This window comes from Centroberyx affinis, unplaced genomic scaffold, assembly GCF_046629955.1.
Source record: "Centroberyx affinis isolate AG114_WGS23_722 - 3 ecotype Tasmania unplaced genomic scaffold, CSIRO-AGI_Caff_v1 ptg004742l_1, whole genome shotgun sequence".
NCBI classification, from domain to species: domain Eukaryota; kingdom Metazoa; phylum Chordata; class Actinopteri; order Beryciformes; family Berycidae; genus Centroberyx; species Centroberyx affinis.
In genome coordinates this window covers 248,021-275,000 of record NW_027282295.1, presented here as the reverse complement: position 1 = coordinate 275,000, position 26,980 = coordinate 248,021, and the positions used below count along the sequence as shown (strand labels likewise).

Genomic DNA, 26,980 nt, shown 5'->3' with positions numbered 1-26,980 from the left:
TAAAATGTCCTGCCTGCCCATCCATCCCTACATCCATCCCTACATCCTACCTCCCTCTTCCCTATGCCTCTCGAGGGATAGGGGACGGGGGGGGGGGGGAAGGCCAGACCCAAAATAACCCCTGCAAATCAGCTGACACGCTCCGCCGCGGCAACAGTAACCACGGGACGGGCCCTTTGAAACGCTGCATTTTGAATTTGAATGGCTTTTTTTTGGCAGTTTTTTTTTATCTGCCGTTCCGCGGGCCCGCCATGGGTCGGAGCCGTGATGAATCTAGCTGGCATAATCCGGTAGAGAAGCCTCACCCAAAAAAACATAACTGGCGGTGGAGGAGGGGGGGGGGGGGGTCATGTAAGGCTTTAGTTCCCGCTGAGTACGGAGAGGGGGACGAGACCGGCTTCATATGAGACCGCATTGACAGGAGGAGGAGGAGGACGGTTTGGGAGGGAAGGGAATTGGCAGGAAGGAAGGAGGGAGGGAGGGAGGGAGGGAAGTCGTCTAGGCTGATGATACAAGCCTGAGTCACATTTAATGGATGTTGTAAAAAAAAAAAAAGGAAAAAAAGAAAACTGAATCACAGGTGTTGCGCTTTCTCTCAGCCTTTCACGTTTATGTGTACCATGTGCCCCTCCCTCCTCAATCGTTCTATCCAGCAACTCAAACGTAAACAGTTTAAATCTCAAGGAGCGTGCTTGTGAATCCTCTGCCTCTGTTATGCTTTTGCACCTTTCCTCACTGCCCCCCCCCCCTCTCCTATCTTCCTTCTGCTCCTATTGATCTCCCATAGCCAATGAGGATGGTGGAATAAGTCATGTCCACAGCACAGTAGCCACATGCAAGATTTTTACCCAGCAACAACAACAGGCAGCACATACAACAACAACAGCCAGCCAACAAGGCAGCCAGCCAACTAGTCAACCTGTTATTTAATAGTTATTAGTTACTAATCAATCAACCACCCAGTCAGTCAGTCAGTCAGTCAGTCAGTTAACAGTCAGACAACCTGTTGATCGGTAACTCAGTCAAAAAACAAGTCAGTCAGTGTATCATTCATTCATCCATCCATTCATTCATTCATTCATTCATTCATTCATTCATTCATTCATTCATTCAGTCAATCAGTCAGTAAATTATTTTATCAGTAAATCAGTCAGTTATCCACCCAACTGGTCACTCAGAATACCTGGTGGTGGTAACTGCCTTCCCTTCGATATGATGTCTGAACAGGGAGAGAGTTAGAGGGACATGATGAGGGAAGAGTTAATAGAATAGAATAATTAAAATGAAACAAGGCAACAGAGGAGATTTGACTACAATAAAAAAGTTAGAGGAACATGATGAGGGAAGAGTTAATAGAATAGAATAATTAAAATGAAACAAGGCAACAGAAGAGATTTGACCACAATAAAAAAAATCAATGTCTGTGGCCTAGTTTGATGCTAATTTGATGCAATTAATGCACAATGCCTGTTCGACAGTTCACTGCATGTCGTTAGTGTCAAAACTGTCACATTCAGTGGCTTCATTGACACACACAGAGGATTCCACTCTGAACCTGCTGACTCAAGTTACCTGGCTTTGGGTCGCTGCATGTAAACATCATAACTGAGTTAGAATAACTGGTTAAGATCATACTCTGATTATGAGAAACCTGATTAAGATGACTGGCTTACTGTAATATTAAACAGGTTACTGTGGCATGGGAACATCTTACTGCTTTCACTTCTGGTTTTCACCATCTGCACAAACTCAAACTTGCGCAGCACTGCCTGTAACATCAGCTTATTTGTCAGGAACACTGAGGAGATTGCACAGATGACTATTGGGATCATCATTTCTTACCTACTATTGCTCAAACAGGGAGGTGGGAGCTGCCGGCCAAACCTTTTCATACTTTTTGGCTGGCAGACCGTTTATCTGCAGACGGGGATATACTGTTTATTGGTTTATTCACGGCAGCAGGGAGACTCAATCCCAGGGTGTCAGAAGTTCATGTAAACAGCTTAACCTGAAGAAGACCTCAACTGGAGTCTGGACAATAGCCAAGTTCCTCTGTGCATGTAAATGTAGCCAATGACAGCACGTCCCACAAAGCCAGCAGTTGGGTTGGCCATCTATTCGCAACATCGAATGTGAAACTAGCTTCAAGATTATGGGATTCTGGACAATTGAAAGCTACATCAGAACATGTTCACTTCTTCTACTATTGGACAAACATAATTAGCTGCCGTTATGGATTCATGCAATGCACTGTGGTCAGGAGGACAATCTGACATCAAACTAGGTGGTAGAGATCTATTATGCACGTGGTCTTTGATTTGATTTAACCTCAATTGAGTTGATGTCGAGTGAACGCGGCCTTTATTGTGAAATGGCCAACGTTACCCCAAGGTTCACTTCCAGCACACTGAGCCCTTCCCGTTTCCTCTCGCCCGATTGGTCTTTACAGCACGCATGATTAGCAATGACCATGGGCTATTGGGCAGAGAGAGAACAAATGGCTGGGGCCCACGCAGATGGGCCTCGATTCCCCTGACCCGAAGGAACGGCTTCACACAACAGGTTTGCCGTGCGATGTGTAACACATTCAGAGCTCGGTTATGCAATCGCGGTTGAATTTTCACAGTAGAATTGGTTTCTGGGACACGTTAAGGTGAAGCGGTTACGTTTCAACAATCAGAGGCGCGAAATAATACCCCAGAGTGAGGCGGCAACCAATCTGTCGTATTAACAGGAGAAGAAGAAAGAAGAACAAGAAGAACCAGGAGAAGAACAAGCACCAGAACAAGATCAAGATCAAGAACAAGATCAAGAACACAGAGAATAAAGAGAAGAAGATGGAGCGGAGAGTGAAATGTTTAAAAAAAAAATGCCTATTTGGCAGTGTGAAAAAGCCAGTTAAAAACATAAGGGTAGATTAGCGAGGAGGTTTGACAGTGTTACCTTGGAGCGGGTCTTGAAGGTCCTGAAGGCGCTGGTTTTGAAGATGACCCTGTTCCTCTTACACAGAATGAAGGCCACCATGCCGATCACCACCATCAGCAAGAAGACGGGCGTCAGGACTGCCATGATCCACAGGTTGCTGGGCGGCGTCTTTATCACGGCTACACACACACATACACACACAAACACTGCTCATCAATACATGTAATTGCTTGCAGTCATTACAAAACACTCTTCCATGCTGGCTGGATATTTTAGCAGGAGATTCAGCAACAAACTCTCAGCAATGTAATAAACGAAAACAACTTTGTAGACTTGTCATCGACGAGCAGAAAATTGCTCTCTTATGCAACACTCCACAATTTCGCCTGAACTTGAAGGCTTTACCTTGAATAACTCATAAACAGTTTTGTTCCAAACGAGCTATTTCTTTGAGCTTCTCTATCACAGGCCGGTGTGCCAAAGGCGTGTTTTTTCATTTTATGGACTAATGCAGTTTGTTTTCACCGAGCAAGTTAAGGCAAACGAAATTAATTTTGCAAGAAGTTTCAATCCCACGCCTGTATTCTGCACAGTTAGAAGGAAATTTGAAGGGTGGTGATGGCAGTTTGGCAGTTATAGATTTTAGGGAAATTGAGAGTAAGATAGAATGTAGCACTTTGTCCATCCAGTCCAATACATATGAACAGACCGCCCACTGCATACAACATTCTCTGAAAGCCATAAAACAAAAAATAATATTTCCACAGCCGAAGGAGAAAAACAACATGAACTAAACATCAAATAACAGTATTGAAACCAAAACATTTATCGCAGATTTTTGTTTCTGAATTTCCGAATGTGAATTTGCACTGGAATCATAAGAGCTTTATTGAATGCATGTTGCATTATGGAAATTTATGGAAATTTATAGAAAACCCAAATGCTACAGAATGCCACAGAAAGCTAAGGCTGTTACGCTTGAGCTTAGGAAGTAATACCTTTGTAGGAATACATTTTTACCAGTGTGCCATCTCTAAAATGGCTGCTGAATGAGTGAGTTTTCAACTATGCATCGATCATATCTATCTATACACATGTATTAATAAATAAGCAAATATATAAAAAACAGTGTACATTGGCCCTGTAGCTGTATCCATGTGTTAGTGTCCAGATCTACAAATCCAGGGAAGGCCACAATTTTAAAGGTGCTACGTGTAGCATTTTAACATCAATAAATCATTACCACATTCATTTTGAAACAGTAGTATAAATACTGAAAACAAACGACATCATCGGCAAAAAGATCGGCAGCCTCCACCGGCTTCTACACTGAAATCTGCTGAGTTGCTTTACGGCACAAAAGGAGGTTGCTTTACGGCACGAAACAGGAAGAGGGGGCTGTTCTTCCCACGCAAACTGAGTTCAACCTTTCAGGGTTTCTCGGATGGTCTAACGAGCGAAATCCCTTCCAACATGGCTATCCTCTTCAGTAAAGAGAAAGAAAAACCTTTGACCAAAGAAGCAACAGGGTTTATGGGTAATGTGGTCTTAATTTTGAGAAACACCAGAACTTACAATACCGCTGGTGTGAGTTATGCCTTATTTGGTTTTGGTAATTATACCAAGGTATCACAATACATTTCACCATGATATATTGATGTATAAAAATGCTACACATCACACCTTTAACTATTGATTTCTGGCTTAAAGTTTTCATTAAAGGGTCACAGTGTACAGTAAGACAAGAAGCTTACGTTCAGCCTGCACTTGAACAAAGTAGCCCAGTGTCAGAGCCATGGTCTGTGAGTCCAGAGTACTGAGGGTCTTGGCAGCGGTGGTGCCGGTGATGGGTGCTCCGTTCAGCTGGGCGTAGTAGGTCATCTCTGCTGGGTTCTTGGGGCCAGGCAGTCGACGCATGCTCACCATCTGGGACAGGAGGGAAAAGTACACTTGACATTAAGAAATGAGGTTAGGTTAGAGGAATATCTCAGGCTGATATTGGCCTTTTGTTAAAGACTAACTCAACCCCAAACCCAAATCTGTGTAAAGCCTGGCATCTAATGGTAAAAAGCATGCTACTGAAATGGCCATCTGCTATTGGCTGATCTTTGATGCCCGGTGATGTCATCACCTGGTACCAAAGATCAGCCAATAGCAGATGGCGATTTCAGTCACAAACAGTTTGATTGTATAATTGATCAGTATTACACTGGTTGTCTATGGGGGAAGATCTGAGCCTGAATTGATTCTAATGCAACATTTAGATTGGATTCTACACAAGTATGCATGGAGATATTATCATTATATATAAATTCTGGAGGAAACCCTGAATGCTTGTCATTTTGGGGGGGGGGGGATTTTTTGAAATTTATGAAAATTGTCCATTTTAAAGATAGTGAATATCAGCACAGCATATCAGCTATTGCCTGCTTCAATCCAAAAAATATCACTATCAATGTCAGTTTTGCTTCCAAAATCCAATATCTGTTGAATCCTGGTCTCTACACAGTATACAGCTTCTCCTGTGCTTTATCTCCCCACACCAACTGATTAGAAATCCCTGCCATGTATCTACAGAGGCCCAATCAAAATTCAGAATCGGCTCGGTTACTTTGATCATGGTGAGCTATCCGCTGTAAGATAACTGCACTTGGGGACGACACTTCAGGATAACTGAGTCACTTGAAATCTCAATTTCCTTTCATCATACATCAAACTCCTTTTTTTAATTTGACGAACAAATCACACGGTTTAATCAAGTCTGGTAATTTGATTTTGTCATAAAAGGGAAGGATGTGTGTATTAAACGGCTGGATGCTCTCTCTCCCCCTAACTACACACCCACCCTCTATATGTGTGTGTGTGTGTGTGTGTGTGTGTGTGTGTGTGTATGTGTCTGTCCCTCCTCTGTCTCTGTAGGCATAAAGCTGGTCGTCTGTGACTTCCCATAAAACCTTGAGGGTGTGTAAAACATAAAGCCTAGGAGGAGTCGATCGTTGTCTTAATTTGCACAATATGGAACACCAGTCAGGGAGGTAACCACACACACACACACACACACACACACACACACACACACACACACACACACACACACACACACACACACACAAACAAACACACTGTTGTACTTCTATCCTTATGAGGACCTTCCATTGAGAATATTCATTCCTTTACCCCTAACCCCTCACCACTACACGCCTAACCTTAACCCTTACCCTAACCTAAACCCAAGTCCTAATCCTAAACAGACCTCAACATTAACCCTTATTCTAACCTCAGCCTAATCATAATTCTAATTTTAAACCTAAACCCAAGTCCTAATCCTAAACTAACACATTGAGGAAGCCAAGACTGGTGAAAAAGTCCTCAATTCGCAAAAATGTCCTCACTCTGAAGGTGTAAAACTCAAATTGGTTGTTACAAGGAATAGAAGTACAAGAACACATTCACACATACCCCCCCCCCCCCCACACACACACACACACACACACACACCACCACCACCACTACCTCTACCATCTCTCCCACCAGTCATACATACACTATCAAACACATTCATCCCACTATATCCTTTGAAACAAATTTTATCACTCCATATTGTTAACAATTCAGTGTTTTTTGTAAATATGTAATGCAAAGGATTGTATGCATGTCAGAACTTTGTATATGTAGACGACTCCCCGTTCAAAGAGATAGGAGTCTTGTCTTATGAGTACTAACTTGCCGCCTGAGTGAACCGACTTTCCTTAAAGGGACTTTGCCTACACTTTGCCTAGGAAAATAGAACACATCACTCCTGTACTGAGAACACTTCACTGGCTCCCGGTACAGTATACAATTGATTTCAATGTATTACTGCTGGTTTACAAGGCTCTAAATGGTGTAGCTCCGAAATACATTTCCCACCTGCTCACTGGCTATAAACCAATCAGATCCTTCAGATCATCAGGCATGTGTCTCCTAAATGTACCTAGAGTTAAATCTAAATCAGGTGAAGGTGCATTTAGTCACTATGGTGCTGTTCTCTGGAACAAACTACCTGCTGACCTGAGATCTGCTATAACTGTATCCTCTTTAAAAAGCAGTCTTAAAACATTGCTTTTTTCTCAGGCCTAGGGTAGTTAGTGTGTGTGTGTGCCTTTGTGTGCGTCTGTTGTAGTCCGTGTGTGAGTGCTGTTGTATGAAGAGGACAGGGGTTATAAAAAGCTGTATTTTATGAATGTGTGTGTGTGGCTGAAAGGTTATTCTATTTATGTGTGTATTCTATCTCCTTTTCTGTTTATTGTTACTATTTTGCCTTTTTATGTGAAGCACGTTGAACTTACCTGTGTATGAAATGTGCTATACAAACAAAATTGACTTGACTTGACTACAGTGTACGTGTCAACCCCCTCACCCGCCGCCCACTCCCACCCCCGCCCTGGCTACCTGCACGGTGTAGCCCCCCACGGTGGTGGCCCTCCTGGCCCGGGCCGTCCGGGGGCCCTGCCGCCCCGCCACCAGGAAGAGCTCGGCCAGCCGCTGCTCCATCAGGCTGGCGAAGCTCTGGTAGTTGGCCTCCAGGGAGGAGCTGTCCACGTCCTGGATCACTGTGAGGGGGGGGGGGGGGGGAGATGTGGGACACGAGAGAGAGAAAACATGAGGCAGTTGATTTGGGGTGAAGGGGAAGGAGAGAGGCACGAGGAAAAGAACGAGGGTGGAAGGAGAAGAAGAAAGGAGGGGATAAAAACGAGGGAGGGCGAGGAGGGAGAGCGTAAACACGGAACAGAGGAGAAAAGATTAAAATTAAATTGGTATTGACATTAACGGAGGAGAACGAGGGAGAGAGAGAGAAAGAGAGAGAGAGAGAGAAGAGAAGAGATGAGTGGGACATTAGAGAGAACTGGATAATCGTCCCTTCCATTTAAAAGCTGCTCATCCAGAACCTTCTATTACAGCCGCAGTGACACACAGATCACACACCGCTTACTCTCTCACACACACACACACACACATAAACAAACGCATACACACGCACACACACACACACACACAGGTATTCGCATCAATCTTGTTCCTCAGTGCGTCTCTTACTGGAGGCATTAAGTGAGATGCGGGTGAGCAGATCTGCTGGAGCAGTGGACAGACGAGACACACGCACACACACACGCACACACACACGCACACACACACACACACACACACACACACTTCAGCTTCATTCACACCCAGGCGTGATGTGATGTGAAGCGATCTCTCCCTCTGCCCCAGTCAGGAAGCTGTGAATTATACATCAATAGGTTTTCCCGGGAACAGAGCAGCTAAAGACACTCCGAACCCAGAGAGATAAAGGGGGGGGGGGGGGGGGGGGAGGAGGGTGGTTAAGACAGAGGGGGGGAGACAGAGCGAAAGAGAGAGAGAGAGAGAGAGCAAAGGAAACTAAAGGCAAATGTAGGGAGCCGATAGCATTCTGCTGAATTGCACAACACCGAGCGCCAAGGCGTTTAACTAACTGGTGTTTTGTCCAATCGATAGAGCTCTTGATTACCACTGATCACCCAATAATGCTTCACACCGTGTGTGTGTGTGTGTGCGAGTGTGTGTGTGTGAGTGTGTGCAGGCAAAGGTGAGTTACCTGTTATCACCCAATAGTTCTTGGTTGCCATCGATGTGTTGAGATTATGGTATTCGAGGGCTGGAGGGAGAGGGAGAGGGAGAGAGAGAGAGAAAGTTAAAGCTGGGTATCTGCAGTTCTCAGAAAGCCACAGTTGAGAACTTTTAAGACTTTTTTAATGCTACCTGGAATTAGATTTAAGACCAATTTAATAACCAAAATAAAAAAAAATAAAAAAAGAAGCAAGCTGGCGGCAAAAACACACTATTTCCGCTTGAACGTAGTTAATGAAAGTTCTGATATTACAAATGGAGTTAAGAAAAATCACAGCAGGAAATTAAATGTTTAGGGACACGCTGTGCAATATGTTTGACAGATTGCATTAATCCTGTTAATCTAAGAGCGGACAGGCACACATTTGTTATGAACAGGAGGTGCAAGAAATGTAATACAAAAACACCCTTATATAATATTACTATCTATTCTATCTAACTTCATTGGAAATAAATTGGAAATAAACCTGTGTAACATGATGGAAAAAAAGACTATTTAATACTTTCAGGCTTTAAACTTTATATCATTTGATTAAGGGCTGTTTCAGGCTTTTTAATGAGCCGTGGATGCCTTGTGAAAGTTAAGGAAAGTAAATGTGTGCAGTGACGGATCTGCAGAGGGGGAGATTTTTTAGCATTGGCCCCGGCACGCATGATAAAATCCGATTAAACACTCCTTGTCGGGTTTCATTACCAGCCTCTCCTACCCTCCTACCTCTCAACTGTCCGCTCTCTCTATCCGTCTCCTCTGCACCTGTCTGCTTCTCTGCCTGTCTGCCTCTCTGTCCCTCTCCCCGTCCCGTCCCGCTGTCTCCTTCTCTGTTTATCTCCCCGCCTCTTCCTCTGTCCTATTCATCCGTCCACCTATCTCTCCTTATTTCCTATCTGCCCGTTTCGCCATCTGTCTCCGCCTAACTCCTCCGAGCTGGCTATCTGCCGAGGGTTGTTTATAGCCGTAGTCAATGGCGTTGCAGCAGCAGCGGCTGTTAATACCAGCAAAGTGTTTTTTTTGTGTGTGTTTTTTTTTTTGCACAGCACTCGGACTGTCTGCCGCCGCCTCCCTACTGTGTGTTACTGACCATATTTACATGCAACCTGGTTCATAGGTCTCATTGCGCTCTAAACAACAAAAAGTGTTAAGGTTAATTCTGTATGCTTATATCAAATGAGGTTCGGAATCTGTTCGATGCATGAATTTCATCCACACACCGATTGACAATTTAGTTAAGTATTCCTAGTAAAAAGAGCACTGAGTGTGACAGATTCACAGCACAGACCTGTTCAAGTCAGTTAGTGAAAGAATGTCAGATGATAGATTTAGAGTAACCATTTCTGAAATTTTCATATAAATGCATTTCCATTTTGGCACTCTTTATCGCCGATTTAACTTATCACCAGTTCATGAAAGTCTTTCTATTTGCTGATCTAAACATTCAGTGTCTTCTTTGCTGGGAAAAATCCTCCTTACGTTTCTGGTTTGTTTGGAATCAACAGAAGAAGAACTGGGTAGTTCTCATGAACAGTGAGAGCCACCATGGCTGAACAGAAAAAGAAAAGAGAAACTCAAACTGCATCAACAGAAAATCCGAGGAGAAAGACGTCACAGTGCTGGACACGCTGTTTGATTGACAGCTGATCTCTGGGAAGAGCGGTGCAGAAACAAAAAAAAATGAATCTTGCAGATTACCACTGAATAATATCAAACATTGTTGATATGTGTGATTTAAATTCAAATCTGTGTGCAGCAGTGTGGAGTGGAAAAGACCTTTCACCCTCCAAAGCACAGGTCATGAATTAATCCACTGTTCAGTTTACCATTTAGTGTAAAAGGAGGAGGGAGACATAACTGTATATGACAGAAAGTAGAGTATACTCCAATTCCATGATGACATGCTGTAGGCTTGTACACAGCTGCCCACATTAACCCATATTCAGACTGATATTCAGACCAATATACTGACACTTAAGAATTGATCATCCATTTGTGGTCTGAGGCATTGTGTCTGTCTACAGGTATATGGGTCGCTTCTTGTCTGGACTATTCATAGGCACTAGGGCATCTTATCACCGATGCACCTATGAAATATTAACGACCAAAAGTGCAACAGAAATCAAAAGTAAGGAAAGCCTTTTAGAACGATGAACTAGGATGATCCTTGCTGTTGTTTGTCTTCGTTTTTCCTCTTTATCGTCGTTTGATCTCATCGTGATTTGCTAGTTGGTTCACCGTCGGTTAAGAGAAAACAGTTTTTCAGGGAACAGACAGGGGGAAAACTAGGGTTTCTAGGGTGATGCCAAGTCGGTTTGGACGGGCCCCGCGTGAAGTGTGATGTTTTATCCCCTTGGGTGTCGGCAGCGAAGCACAAATAGATCCTTATCTAATCTTACCCGGGCTAAAATTAGTTCATTCGGGGGGGTGGGGGGGGGGGACACGGACGGCGGATCGCCCGTGGCGCGATTCGGATGATAGGAGCAGTACAGCTGTTTCCCCCCCCCCCCCCCCACTCTCTAAAATTTCACAGATGGTATTAGAGGCTGGGCCGGCGGAATGCAAACAGCTGATGAAGTCTGTACTGCGGGCCGTTCACTTCTGTTTCTCATGAATCTCATTATTGCTCATGGGGCAGATAATGGGATCATCAATAAAAGCAAAGCATACTCTAATTGGGCCTATAGCTAGGTACGTCTAATTGGGCTTATTTAGGTCTTTTTGGAGGCCAAATACACCTGAATGGGGTTTGGTTGTAAATTTGAAAGGGGCCAAAATAGCTGCAGGAGAACTTTCAACACAAGCTTGTACTTGTTTTGTTCTGCTGTCTGCCTTTTGATATATTTATGTACACAAACTTGAGGGCGGTTCTACCCCCCGGAGGCAGCAGTACACTCTGACAGCCTTCCTCCCCGTTACCCCTCTCCCTTTGAGAAGCAGGTCAAACATACGCTAAGCCATGAATCATGCATTGTCCCGCAGCGGACTCGACGCATCCCGGGCGATCGATGCCGTGGAAGGCACCCTACCTTCCCGCTATCCACGTCTGTCTCGGCCCGGCCAGCTCGCTGTAGCGGGACGGCGGTTGTTATATAACGGCTATAGAATCAGAAGAGATAGACTGAACTCTTTCTAATGTTCAGGGTTTTGTGGTAGAAATGCGAACAACACCAAAAACCAAAAGTCCTTTTTTGGATTATCATCTTGTTGCACTTGTTCCCTCGCCTCTGCTGAAAAAAAAACACAACAAATGGAGCGGGCATGTGGGAGCAAGTCTGCATCCTTGTCATGGTTTAAATTCAACATTACAGCCTAAGGGGCGACGGCGGAGCTAGTCATAAAAAGAATATGGCTGCCTCAGACTTAACACGGCACATTAATATGTTTGTATTTATTACTGCAACGATATTTCGGAGCAAGACGTGCGTCAGGCACGTCCAAGCCTATTAATGTGACTAAAGAAGGCCTTTACCTTGAAGAAAAATCAGACTCATGCCCTATAAGGACAGGAGCAGAGGTGCAAAAAAAATGGAGGAACGGACGAAGATGAGGACTCTTTAATCAAAATGCAGATTTACTTTGAAGTCTCGATGTTTTGCAATAGTGTGGACACGTTCAGATTAAATACTTCCATATACTGAAATGTATTATTCCATTTGTGTTTGCAGAATACAAGCTAGAACAACATCCTTAAGGACAACATAATGTCAAATCAATAGAATGTCAAAATCAGTCCTGCTTTTGGGCCGATGTGCTATATTCCCCTGCTGGCCCAGATCAAACCCTCTCTCCCTCTTTTCTTTTGTCTTAATAGAGAACAGAACAACTAAGGAGGGACTAGCTGCCTACCTCTGAACAAGCACATTAATCTGATGTCTCATAAAGGTTCCATACAACTTTGTATTAGAATTGATGGAAGGGATATTCCTGCTGAATTCAGCGCTCTTAAATGTCAACTTGGATGGAACACTTAAAATGGCAGCCTTAGATAATGCTGTTTTCATAATGCTGTTATAGAAATAAGCATTGGTACAGTGAGTAAACTCAAGAGGTTGATGTGTTACTGCGGCAAGTGCATAATTTAGCTGAACATTACAAATGACACAGTTGTGTTGAGCATTGCAACTTTCAGAGTCACATGCACTGTGCACAAATGAATTGTTCATTTTCATTTTCAATCATATTCACTTGTTAACCATCAGAATTTCAGGATTAATGGATTATTGTACATGCATCGGTATCAACCGTAACAATTTGTCGCCGACACATTAATGTTGTTCCCCGTGGTCGAAAACTACCCAGATGGCTAGAAGTCAAGTCTCCAGAAGGGTCTGAATCGTTGCTAAATCTAAGTTCCAAATTGGCGACAACTTGCAGAAGTTTGGAATAAAATGCAAGATTTATTTTTGTCACAGTGCGATAGCTACAGCAAGGTCTTCGAGACAAATTCTGCCAGGACATCTGAAAGAGTGATGCTTCACTGCTATATACCTGGGCACTAAAAATCATTTCGTACAAATCAACTCTGTTCTTTATTGAGCAGAATATAATTCATAAAACAAAGTAAAAGTTTCAATGGCAAAATGTAACTTATATAAATATAAATTTGACACTTTAGCTGTGATTTCAATCACATAATTCATATGCAAATTAGTTTTTCTCCCATCACACGACAGGAGAATAAATTGTAAAATGTAATAAATTAGCAGGTGATTATAATCAAATGACAGCCACAGATAATGAGCTGTGTATATGGTAGAGCACCATATTGGTAATTGATAATATGAATAAGCAGTGCTTCTATGTATGTTATATGCTATAAACTGGTGGTTCCCAACTGAGTACTGCTGGTTTTCTATCCTACCAGGCAGTTAATTGCAGTTAATTGAATTAACCTGGTAAATCAGTGCTTGATTAGATGAGATGTTGAGCTTTGGTAGTACCTTGGGTAGTGTAGCTTGTAAATGGGCGACAAAAAATTTGAGAGACTTGTTTTTTATGTATTACATTTTATTTTCTTTGTTCCATCGGGATAAGTTTCCTCCGACCGGATTTTGGTGTTACACTTGTTCCAACTGAAAGGTTTAATAACATAAAGAAAGCGATTCACTTAACCACAGTACAGCAGCAGGATTAGTTTTTTTATATACTGTCAGAATCTGCTTTGTTCACGTTCGTTTATGTGCTAGAAGTGTGATTTTGAGACCTGTTTCATCATATAATTGGCAGTGAATGGAGAGAGAAAAAACAGATAACAGAGAATCGCTGATTTGGGGGTTTTATCATGGCCAGGAAGCTACACAACCCAAGATACTGCCACAGTTCAACATCACTTTAACATTACTATATTCTCCAGAAGCGATGAGGGCAGCTGATCAACGAGGAAGCAAGAGAGTTGAAATCACATCCAATCAGACTGATCCTTCATTAGGTCTATATGACCTGGGACTGTACAGAATCTGTACTTGTCTTTGTTGGGGTGACTTACGCTCGGCGATGAGCAGCGGCGGGTAGAAGAGGAAGTAGCCCACCAGCTCGGCGGTCAGCTGGTTGAGCAGGCCGCTGGAGATGGTCCCGTTAAGAACCGCATCCTGGTTCTTCACCACGTACACCAGGGAGACCGACGGAGAGCCAGGCTCCTGGGACACACTCTGGATCTGAGGATGAACACACACACACACACACAATTTTAATATTTTATTTGAATCCACAAATTCAGACCCCAAAAGTCCAGTATTTTACAATGTTGTTGTTTTTTTTTCAATTCTGTACTTGTAGCACACACACATACAGGCGGAGCACATGTATAATTCACACAACCAAGTACCGGCAGACACACACACACACACATATACACATAAAGAAATACCTCATTGTATCATACCAGATGTCTGTGATGCCCATAAACGTAGGCATTACACAATTCCAGACACAGCATGACACTTTGAATGAACAGTGTTTTTTTCAGTCTATAATAAGGCACGACCCTATGTGGGCTATACTGAAAACGAAGCCACTGAGTCACCATAATAAAGCGGGGTGATACGAGATACGAGGAATTCCCATCGCATTCCTCCAACGAGCATCAATATTTCAGCGGATGAATTATGAACGACCCCTATATCTGTCTGTCGGGCCTGCTGCCTGCTGAGACCTACTTTATGATTATGATGGTGTGTGCATGTATATCCCGCAGTCATGAGAGTACCTTGACAGCCAGAGAGAGAGAGAGAGAGAGAGAGAGCTTAAGCATAAAATCGCACCACAGATATATGAGCTTTGGTAATAAAACATTATGTGGCCCCTGCTGCCTTTAAGTGATAATTGCTCCCAAAACGGCTTGATTTATGTGACCTTTCGCTGAGAAGTTCCACAGCAATTTTTCTGTTTTCTGTGCTAATTTGCAGCGAATGTGTGCTGATTGCGAGTCGAATTGCAAAGCGGCAATGATCCGCTTGCTGAAAAGCGCTTTGATTGGACTATCCACGGTGGAAAATTCTATCTCCTGTCTGTTTACTCCAAAGAACGTGAGGAGTTTTTCGGAGGAGCGCGCAGAAATATCTCAGGATTGCAAAAGCAGAAGGGATATGAAGAGAGTCTGCTATGAGTTTATACAGGTTTGAAAAGCGTCGCCATAAAGGAAAGTCATGAATGTCATCAAAATATATACTACATATGCAGTAAACATATTCTGCAGCTTGTGTCTACACTTCTCATAAACGCATAAAGTACCTCAGCGGTGAGTCTGGGTGTAGCGTTAGGTGTCCAAAAATTTTGCCTCGGGGGCCGCGTTATCCACGGAGCCCCGATTAGCATGCGATATGCATATATGACACACTTTACTGTCTGCGTTTTGCGCTAAAAATAGACACACGTACCTCGACGGTTAGCCGGTTGTAGGTCTCCAGCACTTTGTCCTGGGCCTCTTCGAAGGCGTTCTCCAGCCTCTGCTCCAGCATCTGGGCGAAGCTGCAGGAGTAGATGTTGTCGGTCGGGCCGACGAACCTCAACACTTGGAGGGGAAGGAGATGGGAAATGATTTTTAGTAACAGTTAGTATCTGTTTTCAAAGCAAAGCACTGGGGAAGAGAGGGAGAAAGAGACACTGTGTACAAGAAACGACTTCATCTTGCTGGTGTGTGGACTCTTGGCTGGGTTTCTGGTGTAAATGAGCGTCATGCTGTGGGGTAGATGTTGTCTGTGTGACCGCTAAACCCAACCAGTGGGACAAAGCAACTGAAGCTCATCCTCACTGTCTACAATGAGCACCGCTAAAAGAGTTGCTGTCCAACACAAAGGATGTTTTTATGCCGCCGCTCCCCTCTTAAAAGGACCGGGAGAGGAGAGGTGGAACAATATTCTGACCTAAATTCAAAGGCTGCGGTTGCTTATGGGTGCGAGCTGCGTCTCCGAAAGGAAGGCAAAACAGACTGCACATCGTTTGCTAGTCCACAACACATACGCACTGTTGACCCAGTTGGAAATGCAACGCAAACTGGGTTCCGGCTCATAATTTGCCTCGTATATTTAGGATTTATGAGCTTGGATGTGCTTTTCTTTTTGCATCAAGGGCCTAATTCATACCAATGCGCCCTTGCAATGTGGAGGGGTCGTCCAAGTTCAACATATATGCCAAAAGTAATATAGTATACGGTACACCATGTAATTCAATTGGTATTGCGGCAAAAAGTTGAGTACATGGCACAGGTGTACACAGAGTTACAAATGTGATTCAATATCCGCAATACAAAATCTGCCAACGTCTGTGTAGAGAGTTGAGTCAAATGTAAACACTGGTGCAGCATGAATTTTTATTCTGTCCCTTGTTCCCGCAAGGCCTGGTTTGGATGTGTGTGTGTGTGTGTGTGTGTGTGCGCACAAATCAGATTTTCTCGGGTAATAAGACGCCGACTAAATGAATGGGGCAATTTGCCCTCGCTCTGCAGTCTTGGGAGTTTGTATAGGACTTCGGGTTTCAGAGAAGAGTAAAAGAGAGCAGATAAGTAATCAGAATGTTCTAATTTTGTCTCGGCTCTAGCCTTCCGCTTCTCTCATTGCCTTTTCTCTCTCTTTCCTCCCCTGTTATATTCAAATTACCTTCTCCCTTCCTCTCCGCATATCTTTGACCTCTGCTACCCTTTATCCTTTTTACGCTCCACCTCTAATATGAACATCATCTGGTGTGTGACCCTGTTATGTTATTGTTGTTCCAGCCTTGTTGTCTCATGACTCATATCAGCCTCCTCCTTTATCTGGCCTACTGCCACCGGGGGGGGTTTCATCACCTGTTTTGAGCTGCAGGTGAATGCTGGGGGCGGGCACCCAGGTCGCCACGGGAACCAGCACGGCCTTGACCAGCGGCGTGTGCTGCCGGATGTCCGACAGCAGCTTGTCGAAGCCGTAGACGTTCAGGGCCTCCACCACCACCGAGGAGATGTAGACGGTTTTGCCGCTGGCCACGTAGTAGGCCAGCGTCACGTTATGGGGGCTGCAGTCGTCCCGCTCCACCTGCGTGAGAGAAACCGTTCAGAAACTCCATTAAATACAAGACCCCCATCCACAAAAAAAATACGCCATCAAAAATAAAACAGCTTGACACCACATTGACTCAGATTATCAGATCGTAATCTCGAGATAGAAAGAGGCAGGCATCACAAATCCTGGGTGCCGCGACATTAGAGGCTGGGTAAACGATGTGATTTGAACAAGACATAAACAGAGATGCATTTCTTATTTGAATCTCCTAAATATGCAAACGTAGGAAAGATTTATTTCAATAAATTCCAAACTTTGATACCAGATTTCTCCAGAGAAATGGTTTGAACTGACAAAGATAAGACACTATAGGGTGGTTTCATTTGCTGTGTTGATTGTTATGTATATACTAAAATATTACAGTGATGATTGTATTGTATGTAGTTATAGCAATATTGACCTATGATCACTCTGAATGCTTTGGCAACACATAACTATATCTTGTAATGCCAACTTGAATGGAAACTGAATTGACAGAGAAAAGAGAGTTTGAGTTTCAGTCATTTTTACTTGTACACGTATACCCTGAGGCGTGTGACATGGTGATGCAAGTATATTCACAGGATTGCTATTTTTATTCCAAAGCACACACACACACACACACACACACACTGCAAAAAGAACCAGACATATGAAGGGAACAAATCAATGCTATTCTACCAAAGGTTTAAACCGGTTCAGGTATTAGAGCTGAGGTGTAAAAGCATTTGTAAGCACCTTTTCTAATGCTCGTTGTACTTGATTTATGGTTTTAGAATACAAATAGATCAGACTCTATGAATATTTATAATCCTTTTTTTTTTTTTTTTTAATCCGAATCTGCCTCGAGGGCAAATTTCAGCCGTAGCCTTGAACAGTCATAAATCTGACAAACCGTGTCCTGAAAACACATACAGACAACAATTGGTGGTGAGTCAAGGCTTGTATTTCTGGAACTGCACGCCGCCCACTTTCCTCTACCCTCTACCTTCAGACCGCTCTCAGCAGCTGTTGCTGTTGTTGCTATGCCCTTCCTCTCCTCTCCTCTGCTCTCCTCTCCCTTCCTCTCCTCTCCTCTCCTCTCCTCTGCTCTCCTCTCCCTTCCTCTCCTCTCCTCTCCTCTCCTCTCCTCTGCTCTCCTCTCCCTTCCTCTCCTCTCCTCTCCTCCCCTCCTCTCCTCCAAAAATCCCATTCCTCTTCCTGCTTCTCTACCTCATTGCCTCTACCCCACCTCTCTTCTCCTTGCCAACAAAAGTGAGTTTTTTTGCAACTAATCTAGCTGCCATCATTATTTAGACTACTTTCCACTGCTGCAACTTTTCTAGTCCTTTAGTTTTTCCAAGTATAATTCAGCAGCCCGTTGTTGTCTTCCCACGACCCACCTCTGGGTTTTGCATCTCCTTAGAAAACAAAGAGGGGGCTTTTGGATCTTTCTCGTTAAAAGTCTTTACCCAAGTGTAATGAATGGGGAATTTCATTTCCTTTAGATGCTTTAATATGCTGTAATGTTCCTGACTGTGAGATGGGATTTTATGTCCTTAAGGGGTTGGAACCCTATGGTGCCTCCTACACCAGGTGAGAGCGAGGTGTGTGTGTGTGTGTGTGTGTGTGTGTTTTAAATACTACCGTCAGATTGGTCTATGGGCTCTAAGGTGGCCTTTGCAGATATCATTATATATTTTAATGTTGACAATTCATGCAAACTTGTATCCCTGATGAAGCCAATATTAAATCTTTGTCAATTTTTTTTGTAATTTCCACCTTTGGATGTCGACTGTGTGTTTGAACAGCAGTGTTATAATGTAGTAATAAAGCTAACTAGACCTGACCTTCCCCTCGGCAGTGGCTTCTCTCTCCTTGGCAACGTTTTAAAGCAATAAAACTGGGCAATTTTGTCAGCAATTATGGACTAAACCGCATTGTTTAATGATGCAACATATTACACACTGCATACTAATTTCATGCCGTTTGACAATCCCTGTCCCTGCTGAAGCCAATATTTGCTGCCTCACATCTCCGCCTCAAAACGCTGCCTACATAATATCATGGCTTTTAAGCTCTGGCCAATAGAATACTCTGTTGTTGCTGCTGCTGCTGCGTCTCACTAGACTGATCCAGATTGCCCAATAATAATCCATGATATCTGATGGAGAGGAGGAGAGCTGAGGAGCGGGAGGAGAGGAGGAGGAGAGAGGGGGGGGGGGGGGGGGGGGGGGGGGGATGATGAAAGTGGACCGGGGCTTAGAGACACTGAGTCACTCCCAGCGCAGGCTCACAAACAAATGGATAAAAATAGAAAAAAAAACGGTCGGATGAAGACAGAAGACAGACAGACAGGGAGATGAAGAGGGGCAGGTGGACAGATAGAGAGGCAGGCAGTAACCACGGGCGGACCAACAGACAGGCGAGACGGGCAGGTTGGCAGAAAATCGATAGGCTTAAACTGAGGTGGCAATCAGATAGGGGAGAGGGAGAAGGTGAGGGGGAGCAACGCGAGAAATCTTGAGAAGTGAGAGAGAGCAAGAGGGAGAGGAAGAAGAAGAAGAAAGAGAGAGAGAGAGAGAGAAAGAGACGGCGGTTGAAAAAGAGAAAACAAAAAGGACAAATCAAAACAGACACAGACAAAAACGATACACAGATAGCGGCACAATAGAAAGATCAGTTGACTACATTGCTGTAGTGCATATACAGGAAAGAACAAAAGAATAATTTACTCTCTATTTATCTTGCATTAGCATTTGTGTGTGTGTGTGTGTGTGTGTGTGTGAGAGAGCATGAGCGTGCGTGTGTGTGATAGCCTCTCTAAGCAAACACCGATTGACTATTCAACAGGTCATTTCTATTCAGACTCAAACGCCGTCTGCATTAGTCACCTCACTCCGTTCCTCTCTAGCACCATTCAGAGGATTAGTCCTCATGAGGTGAATGGGTGGGAGGAGAGAAGGAATGAATATTGCAACGAGATGACACACTCCAGAATAGGATATCTTAGCACACATGAAGAGCCGGCACCGTGGCAAAATTAAAGCGTTATAGACATGTAACCCACATTAGCATCAGATAGAGGGACACTTTTACTCTATGCAATTAAGTAGGTTACACACTGTCCTAATTTACATCAAGAGCATATACACATGTTGGAAGCGATGCTGAGTATAATAATGAATGAGAAGGTAAAATAGTCTGTTATAGTCTGTTCTAGGAAATGCTCTTGGATTTTTCCAGTCTCTAAGTAAGCCAATATTCTGGAAACCATTTAACCTGTCTGATGTTGCTCTGTCCTTAAGACAAATTGTCTCTGCTTCTGATGAGGTAACTATCTACTCAAGTCCAGAATTAAATCAAATTCAAATTTCAACTAATCATCTACAAGCCACCGACCTGTGTTTACTAGCCACTGAGCTGTCCTTATAGGCCACTGACTTGTGTTTATTAGCCACTGGCCTGTGTTTACTAGCCACTGACCAGTGATTATAGACCACTGACCTGTGTTTATTAGCTACTGATCTGTGCTTAATTGCCACTGGCGTGTGTTTCCTAGCCACTGACCTGTGTTTACTAGCCACTGACCTGTGTTTATTAGCCACTGACCTGTGTTTACTAGCCAATGACCTGTGTTTACTAGCCACTGAGCTGTGATTGTAGGCCACTGACCTGTATTTACTAGCCACTGACCAGTGATTATAGGCCACTGACCTGTGTTTATTAGCCACTGACCTGTGCTTAATTGCCACTGGCGTGTGTTTCCTAGCCACTGATCTGTGTTTACTATCCACTGACGTGTTTACTAGCCACTGACCGGTGTTTATTAGCCACTGACTTGTGTTTACTAGCCACTGAGCTGTGATTATAGGCTACTGACCTGTGTTTATTAGCTACTGACCTGTGCTTAATTGCCACTGCCGTGTGTTTCCTAGCCACTGACCTGTGCTTAATAGCCACTGATGTGTGGTTACAAGCCACTGGCCTGTGTTTACAGTAAATGAACCGACAAGACTGACTGACCTGTGCAAAGGCATTGCTGTCATTGAGGGCTCTCTGCAGGGCGTGGCTCAGTCCTTTAGACAGGTTCTGCTTCAGGATCAGGTCCAGACGGTTCCTACGCAGCTGGATGGACAGAACTGCACAGGGATAAAGAGAGAGAGCTAAATGCAGGGGCACCGGGTCTATAACTTTTCAGCCGATCAATAAGTATCCTGGTGCTGCAGCTCATAATTTACAATTGACTGTATATTTTTTACTGACTTATAAGCACTATTAACATCATAATTATGGAGCTTTAATCTAAACGTCCTGGTACCTGTTCTGACCCAGTACTTCTCGGTGATGTTGCAAGGTAGAGGACTCTCCTCTGCACTGGTACTGGATGGAGGTTCTGTGGTCGTAGTTGGAGGCGGCGTGGTTTGGACCGGGATGAACAAAGTGGTGGCGGGCAGCTCTGTTGTGGTGGTGGTGGTAGTAGTAGTAGTAGTAGTTGCAGGTGTGGTAGTTGTGGTGGTGGTAGGAAGAGTTGTGGTGGTGGTGGTGGTGGGGGGAACAGTAGTAGTAGTAGTGGTGGTTGTGGTAGTAGTGGTGGTTGTAGGCTCAGTAGTAGCCACTGTGGTCGGTTCGAGGCTGGTAGTTTGCTGTGTGGTTGCGGTAGCAGTGGTAGTCGGTGGTATGGTTACAGCGCCCATAGTGGTCGCCGCCTGCGTTGTCATCGTAGAGGCGGTCACAGTCGGAGCGGTCGTTGAGGGCGTTGTCGTGGTTACCGTCGTCAGCTGAAGGCTGTCGTCGGTCACAGTGTCCTGGCCGGTGGCGTGGGTGTGCGACGACGCGGTGGGTCCCGGTGGCGTGGTGGATAAAGGTAGAGCGTGTGTCGAGGTGGTGGTGGGGGGCGATGGAGACGGGCGTGTGGCGGTGGGCGACGTGGGCTCGTGCCGCGAGGTGTTTCCGGTGCGCGCCGGCACGGTGGTGTTCCACTGGTGGGTGGAGAAAGGGCTGGTGACGTTGGCGGGAAGCGTGACGTCGTGGTCGCCCACGGTGGACAGAAGAGACTCCGGGACGGTGGGGAGATCCCAGGCTGGCAGGCTGCTCACCGACTCCTCTGCAGGGAGGAAAACGTCAAGGGATATTACTGCATGTAACATGGGATAATACAATAATCTCATATGCTCAGAGAGGGATTTAACCAGGGGGATGATGGACAGGTAATATCTTGATTTCCCCCATAATTTACACAAAATCTATAGAACCCCCCTTCCCTTTTGCAGCTGGCATTAACATGCGTCCTGGGTGATGGGATTGTGTTCGGATAAAATCCTGGTGTAAATGCACCCAAGGCGCCTTGAAGATTCGTTCACCCGATCCACCTCAGAGAGACACATTTTCCCACATTATCACCAAAGTGTAAATGCAGTGCCTCTTCAATCCACTTAGCAACTACGCAAATGGATCCAAACATGATGGACCACGCAAATGAAACAGGCGAGGGGCAGCAGGTTAATAACATACTTGTCAGAAATGGATTGTCAGGATACTCACGGATGGGGAACGAGCAAAGATGAGGTGTTTACTGTCAATCTAAATCATATCGACACAAAATACCGACACAAGACGCATGGCAATGCCAGGTGTAAGGGAGGCCAGAGCTGACAAGAGGGATGAAATCAGTAATGTCAGATCTCATTCAATCTGATCCACCTGTCACCCCATAAAGATGTGTTGTCTTCTGATGTGTTGTGATAAGAGATAAAAGATCTACAGTAAATCAGTAAATGTGGTAAATGTCAAAGTTAGATTAGAGTAATTTAGGTTAGAGTAGACTTACTGCATTAAATTTTGACCACCATATTGGAGGTGTGGGGAGATATGGGTGCATGGAGGCATGGAGTGGGACAGGACATAAAGGTGATGATGAGGAAGAGGAGATGATGATGATAACAACGATATGATGAAGATGATGACAACAACAGTATGATGATGATGATGATGATGATGATGATGAAGGTGGCAATGATGATAGTGATGCTGAAAATGACGATGATGACAATGGCTATCAATGATGAGAATGACAACAATAACAAAACAAATCCCATGGTGTGGAGCTGTACTGGGGTTTCTCGTTGTCTATATAAAATGTGTTTATTTGTTAACTCAAATTATAATTAAGGGTTTTAGTAAGCAGAAATAGAATTCAGAAATGAGGTGCATGAAGGAAACTGAGACTAAACGACACAAAATTAAAGGGAAAATAAAAAGCTATGAAAAATTTTACTAGCTGATCCCATCTTAAAACTCTGAAACTGAAGTGAAAGTGCAAGTGAAAATAGAACATAGATCATAGAACTATTCTAACCTTGGGTCATACTGGAGCTGGAGCTGCTGTTGCTGCTGTTGCTGCTGGAGGAGTTGCTGCTAACAGCAACCAGAGAGACGGAGTCTGATCCTGTTATCTGATTGTCTCTGTTATTGGCTGGAGAGGAGGAGGAAGAAGAGGAGGAGGAGGAAGGTAAAGAGGATGCTTTTGGCAAAGAGGAGGAGGAGGAGGAGGAAGCGGCTTTGGACGATGATGAAGAGGAGCTTTTGGTCCAGGCAGCTTTAGACAGCAGTCCTACTGGTTTCCCCACCGCTGGTGCCTGTAGCTCTGCTGTCTCTGCCAGCATAGTCAGGACTGAGGAGAAGGCGGCCTGCTCTCTGTGGCCCTCTCCCTGCGCCTGGAGCCTCTGCTGCCCCAGCCAGGCGGCCGGGTCCCTGGGCACGCTTGGCAGGTCGACCCCCTCTGTGTCCACCGGCCTCCATTCGGCCCCGACTTCGGCCCAGGCGCCGGTTCCCGTCATAATCCCGGTCTCGGCGAAGACTTTACCCCCGGTTCCGGCGCCGACTCCGGCTTCGGTTTCGGCCCAAACCGCCGTTCTGGCCTCGGCGAACACTTTGCCCTCGGGCCAAGCTCCGGTTCCGGCCGCAGGCCCGGCGTCGTCCCCGTCCCTCGCCTCCGGACGGGCCTCCGCTTTGTCCTCGGCCCCGGCTCTGCCTCCGCTCCCCGGGGTGGCTGAGAGGTTGGAGGGCACCGCGGGGTCCAGAGGCGAGGCAGCTTGCCTCGTTGACTCATGATGACCTCCCTCAGCTGGAGAAATGAGAGAGAGAGAGAGAGGGATAGAGAAAGAGAGAGTGAGAGAGAGAGAGTGAGAGAGCGAAAGAGAGAGAGAGAGAGAGAGAGAGAGAGAGAGAAGGAGAGGGAGATGGACAAAAGCGAAAGAGAAAGAGAAAACGGTTTAATTAGGAGCAGGGGCAGGGGCAATATTCTAAGCAGTCTTTGACTCATCGGTCCCACAGGCTTCACAATGACTTCTGTTTTGGCTCTTGGGTACTCATCTATCATCTGGCCTTCCATACACACACATGCAGTCACTTACATGCACACACACACACAATGGCACACAGCTGCCATTGCTGGAGTGCTGAAGTCATTAGTCCTCATAATGCCACCATAACAACTGTGCCACCGTCAGGAGATTTAAAACTGTAGCTCTGCGCCCAGCCGCCTACTCACACACACCCATCAGCATGTGAGGATGCACACATTTGTCCTGCTCCTCTCGCAAATACACACATACACATTCTCTCTCTGTCTCTCTCTCTCTCTCTCACTCACTCACACACACACTTATCCAAAGGGATAAAGAACTCTAAAACTGCGACTGTGGAAAAATAGTAATAATGTGTAAAGTAGGTCACTTATGTTTTTAGAGGATAAAGCATAGGGAATTAATTTAGATGTTCCAGAGTGCACAAAATAGGGCACACACACACACATACACATACACACACACCCTAATCAGCTGTGATTTCACACATACTAATCTGATCTGTTAGGTTAGCCAAGCTAGCCCATGGATATATTATTCCTAGAACATACACAACCACCCAGACTGTAAAAATGGGGACCGATACATCAAATATGGCTGATTGACCCGACTAACATCAATAAGACCAAATTGTAATATTGAATTTTGAAGGGAAGACACTGTTAGAGAGTAATTTTTCAATGTTCAACTTTCAACACTGAACGGTTCAGATGCTTGGTTTATGTGGAATGAACCAGCAAAGACAGCTGCCAATCTAAGCTAAGCTTCAGCATTCACTTCAATACGCGTTATCTCCATTCTATGAACTCTAATTCTGTGTTCTTGTCTATAGCCTCAACAAAGCCCTGTGGTTTGGCAGCCTGAGGCGATTATCCTGCCTAATACATTCAGTCTCAAAGGCACCTTGCCTTAGTGGAATTGAAAGATGGGGAACAGCAAGGCTGACCGTCTGACTGTCTGACTGTCTGACTGTCTGGCTGGGTGACACAGTTTATTGCATCTGCTCATTTGTTCTGCAGCTAAAAGGACTGGAAGAAAGCTTTGGCTTTGGTCCAGGCTGACTTTGAATTGCCTCTGTTCCTGGCATAAGAGATCAAGAGAGCAGGGGCAAGTGCTGGACAGAGTATGTATGTATTTTTTATGCACGCGCACACTCCTAAGCGCTCATATCTGCCCGCATATGCATATGTGTGTGTGTGTATCGCACACTTCCCACGCTCCCTATGTCTCCACGGAGGATTGGTTAATTAAAAGACAGCGTTTCTAAGCAAGGAAGGCTTTATAAAACCAGCACTGGGCTTAACTGTATCCTCTGGAAACCTAGTATAAAGCAATTCAACCACCCCCTCCTATTAACTACAACCACCGAGCAATCCATTCCTTATTATAGGGTGTCACATCATAAGGATCATTAAAAGGAGACATTAATCCGATGACAATTAAAATGTGAACTTTTTTTAAGCTCTACTTTATGTGTTAGTGCTTGGATCAAGAGCTCAATCAATCATTTTGAGAGTGGAAGAAGAGATAAAGCTAGAAGTGGCAGGAGTGATTACATTGGCACCATAGGGGGGAGCAACATGCTCGTTAAACTCGACTGAAATATCGCCTTTCTTTTCGCTGTGATTCCTCTCATCCAGAACCACTACTAGCATTTCAACGTGTAATAGCAGCGTTTCCATGCTTGCTGTAAGCAGATGGCGACTCGAAAGGGGGATAAAAGTAGATAGCATCCTTCTTGTTAACATAAGCACTGGTCCTGAGGACAGTTTGTTGTGTGGTGTAGCAGCGTTTCCATATCCATATCCTGAAACCATGGACACAGTGTGGACCTCTCACCCACAGACAGAGACACCTGCTCACACAGCAAACAGCATATGTGTGGTCCAACCACAAACTCCCTCATGGAAATGACTGTTGCTACGATGGAAATACTGTCTTGAAATGTCAGTTACTACATATCAATCACCCATCCACCTACCACTGTTATTTCCCCATGAGAATCAACAGGATATTGAGCCCCTCATTGAAAGTAAGTGATGAAAATGAGTAATTCTTCTTTACATTTAGATCTAAAGAGCATGTACCAGTAATTCTTTGTTCTCAGTGTATCTGCCTCTTCTTGCAGTTGGCTTCATTGCTGTAGCATCTGAGCCAGTATAAAGCCATTCTGTAATAATAACAATATAACTCAGTTGATCATAGGACCTCCCATTTGTTTTTCCGAGAGCGGAGCTTATGTGTTGATGGCTATCAGAAATCAATTTGTTTGAATGGACGAATGGATGGATGAGTGTATGGATGAACGCATGACTGGAGGGATCAATGGATGGAGGGATGGATAGAAGGAATGGTACCATGTGCATAACTGTTAGCAGTGTTTTGAGTGTTTTCTCCTCCAACAGTTAGCCACCTGCTCTAGCTGAGAGCAGCATATGGGATTCTACCATCAGACCTCTGACAAAACACCAGGAAAGAAGAACCTCCACTGAGAACAAATATGGACAGGGAGGACGGGTGGAGGGATGGATTGATGGATGGATGGGTGGATGGATTGT

General features: G+C 44.6%; 1 protein-coding gene across 1 annotated transcript in view; it reads right to left on the bottom strand.

Annotated features, from left to right (window-relative positions):
* LOC139665934 (UPF0606 protein KIAA1549L-like) overlaps positions 1-26,980 on the bottom strand; it is an 81,008-nt gene that overhangs the window by 24,220 nt on the left and 29,808 nt on the right. Inside the window, 11 exon segments of the mRNA XM_071544991.1 lie at positions 1,184-1,219; positions 2,944-3,104; positions 4,680-4,851; positions 7,357-7,517; positions 8,543-8,602; positions 14,052-14,220; positions 15,442-15,575; positions 16,848-17,070; positions 21,082-21,197; positions 21,377-22,162; positions 23,426-24,181. Of these exon segments, the coding sequence (XP_071401092.1) occupies positions 1,184-1,219; positions 2,944-3,104; positions 4,680-4,851; positions 7,357-7,517; positions 8,543-8,602; positions 14,052-14,220; positions 15,442-15,575; positions 16,848-17,070; positions 21,082-21,197; positions 21,377-22,162; positions 23,426-24,181 (2,774 nt within the window).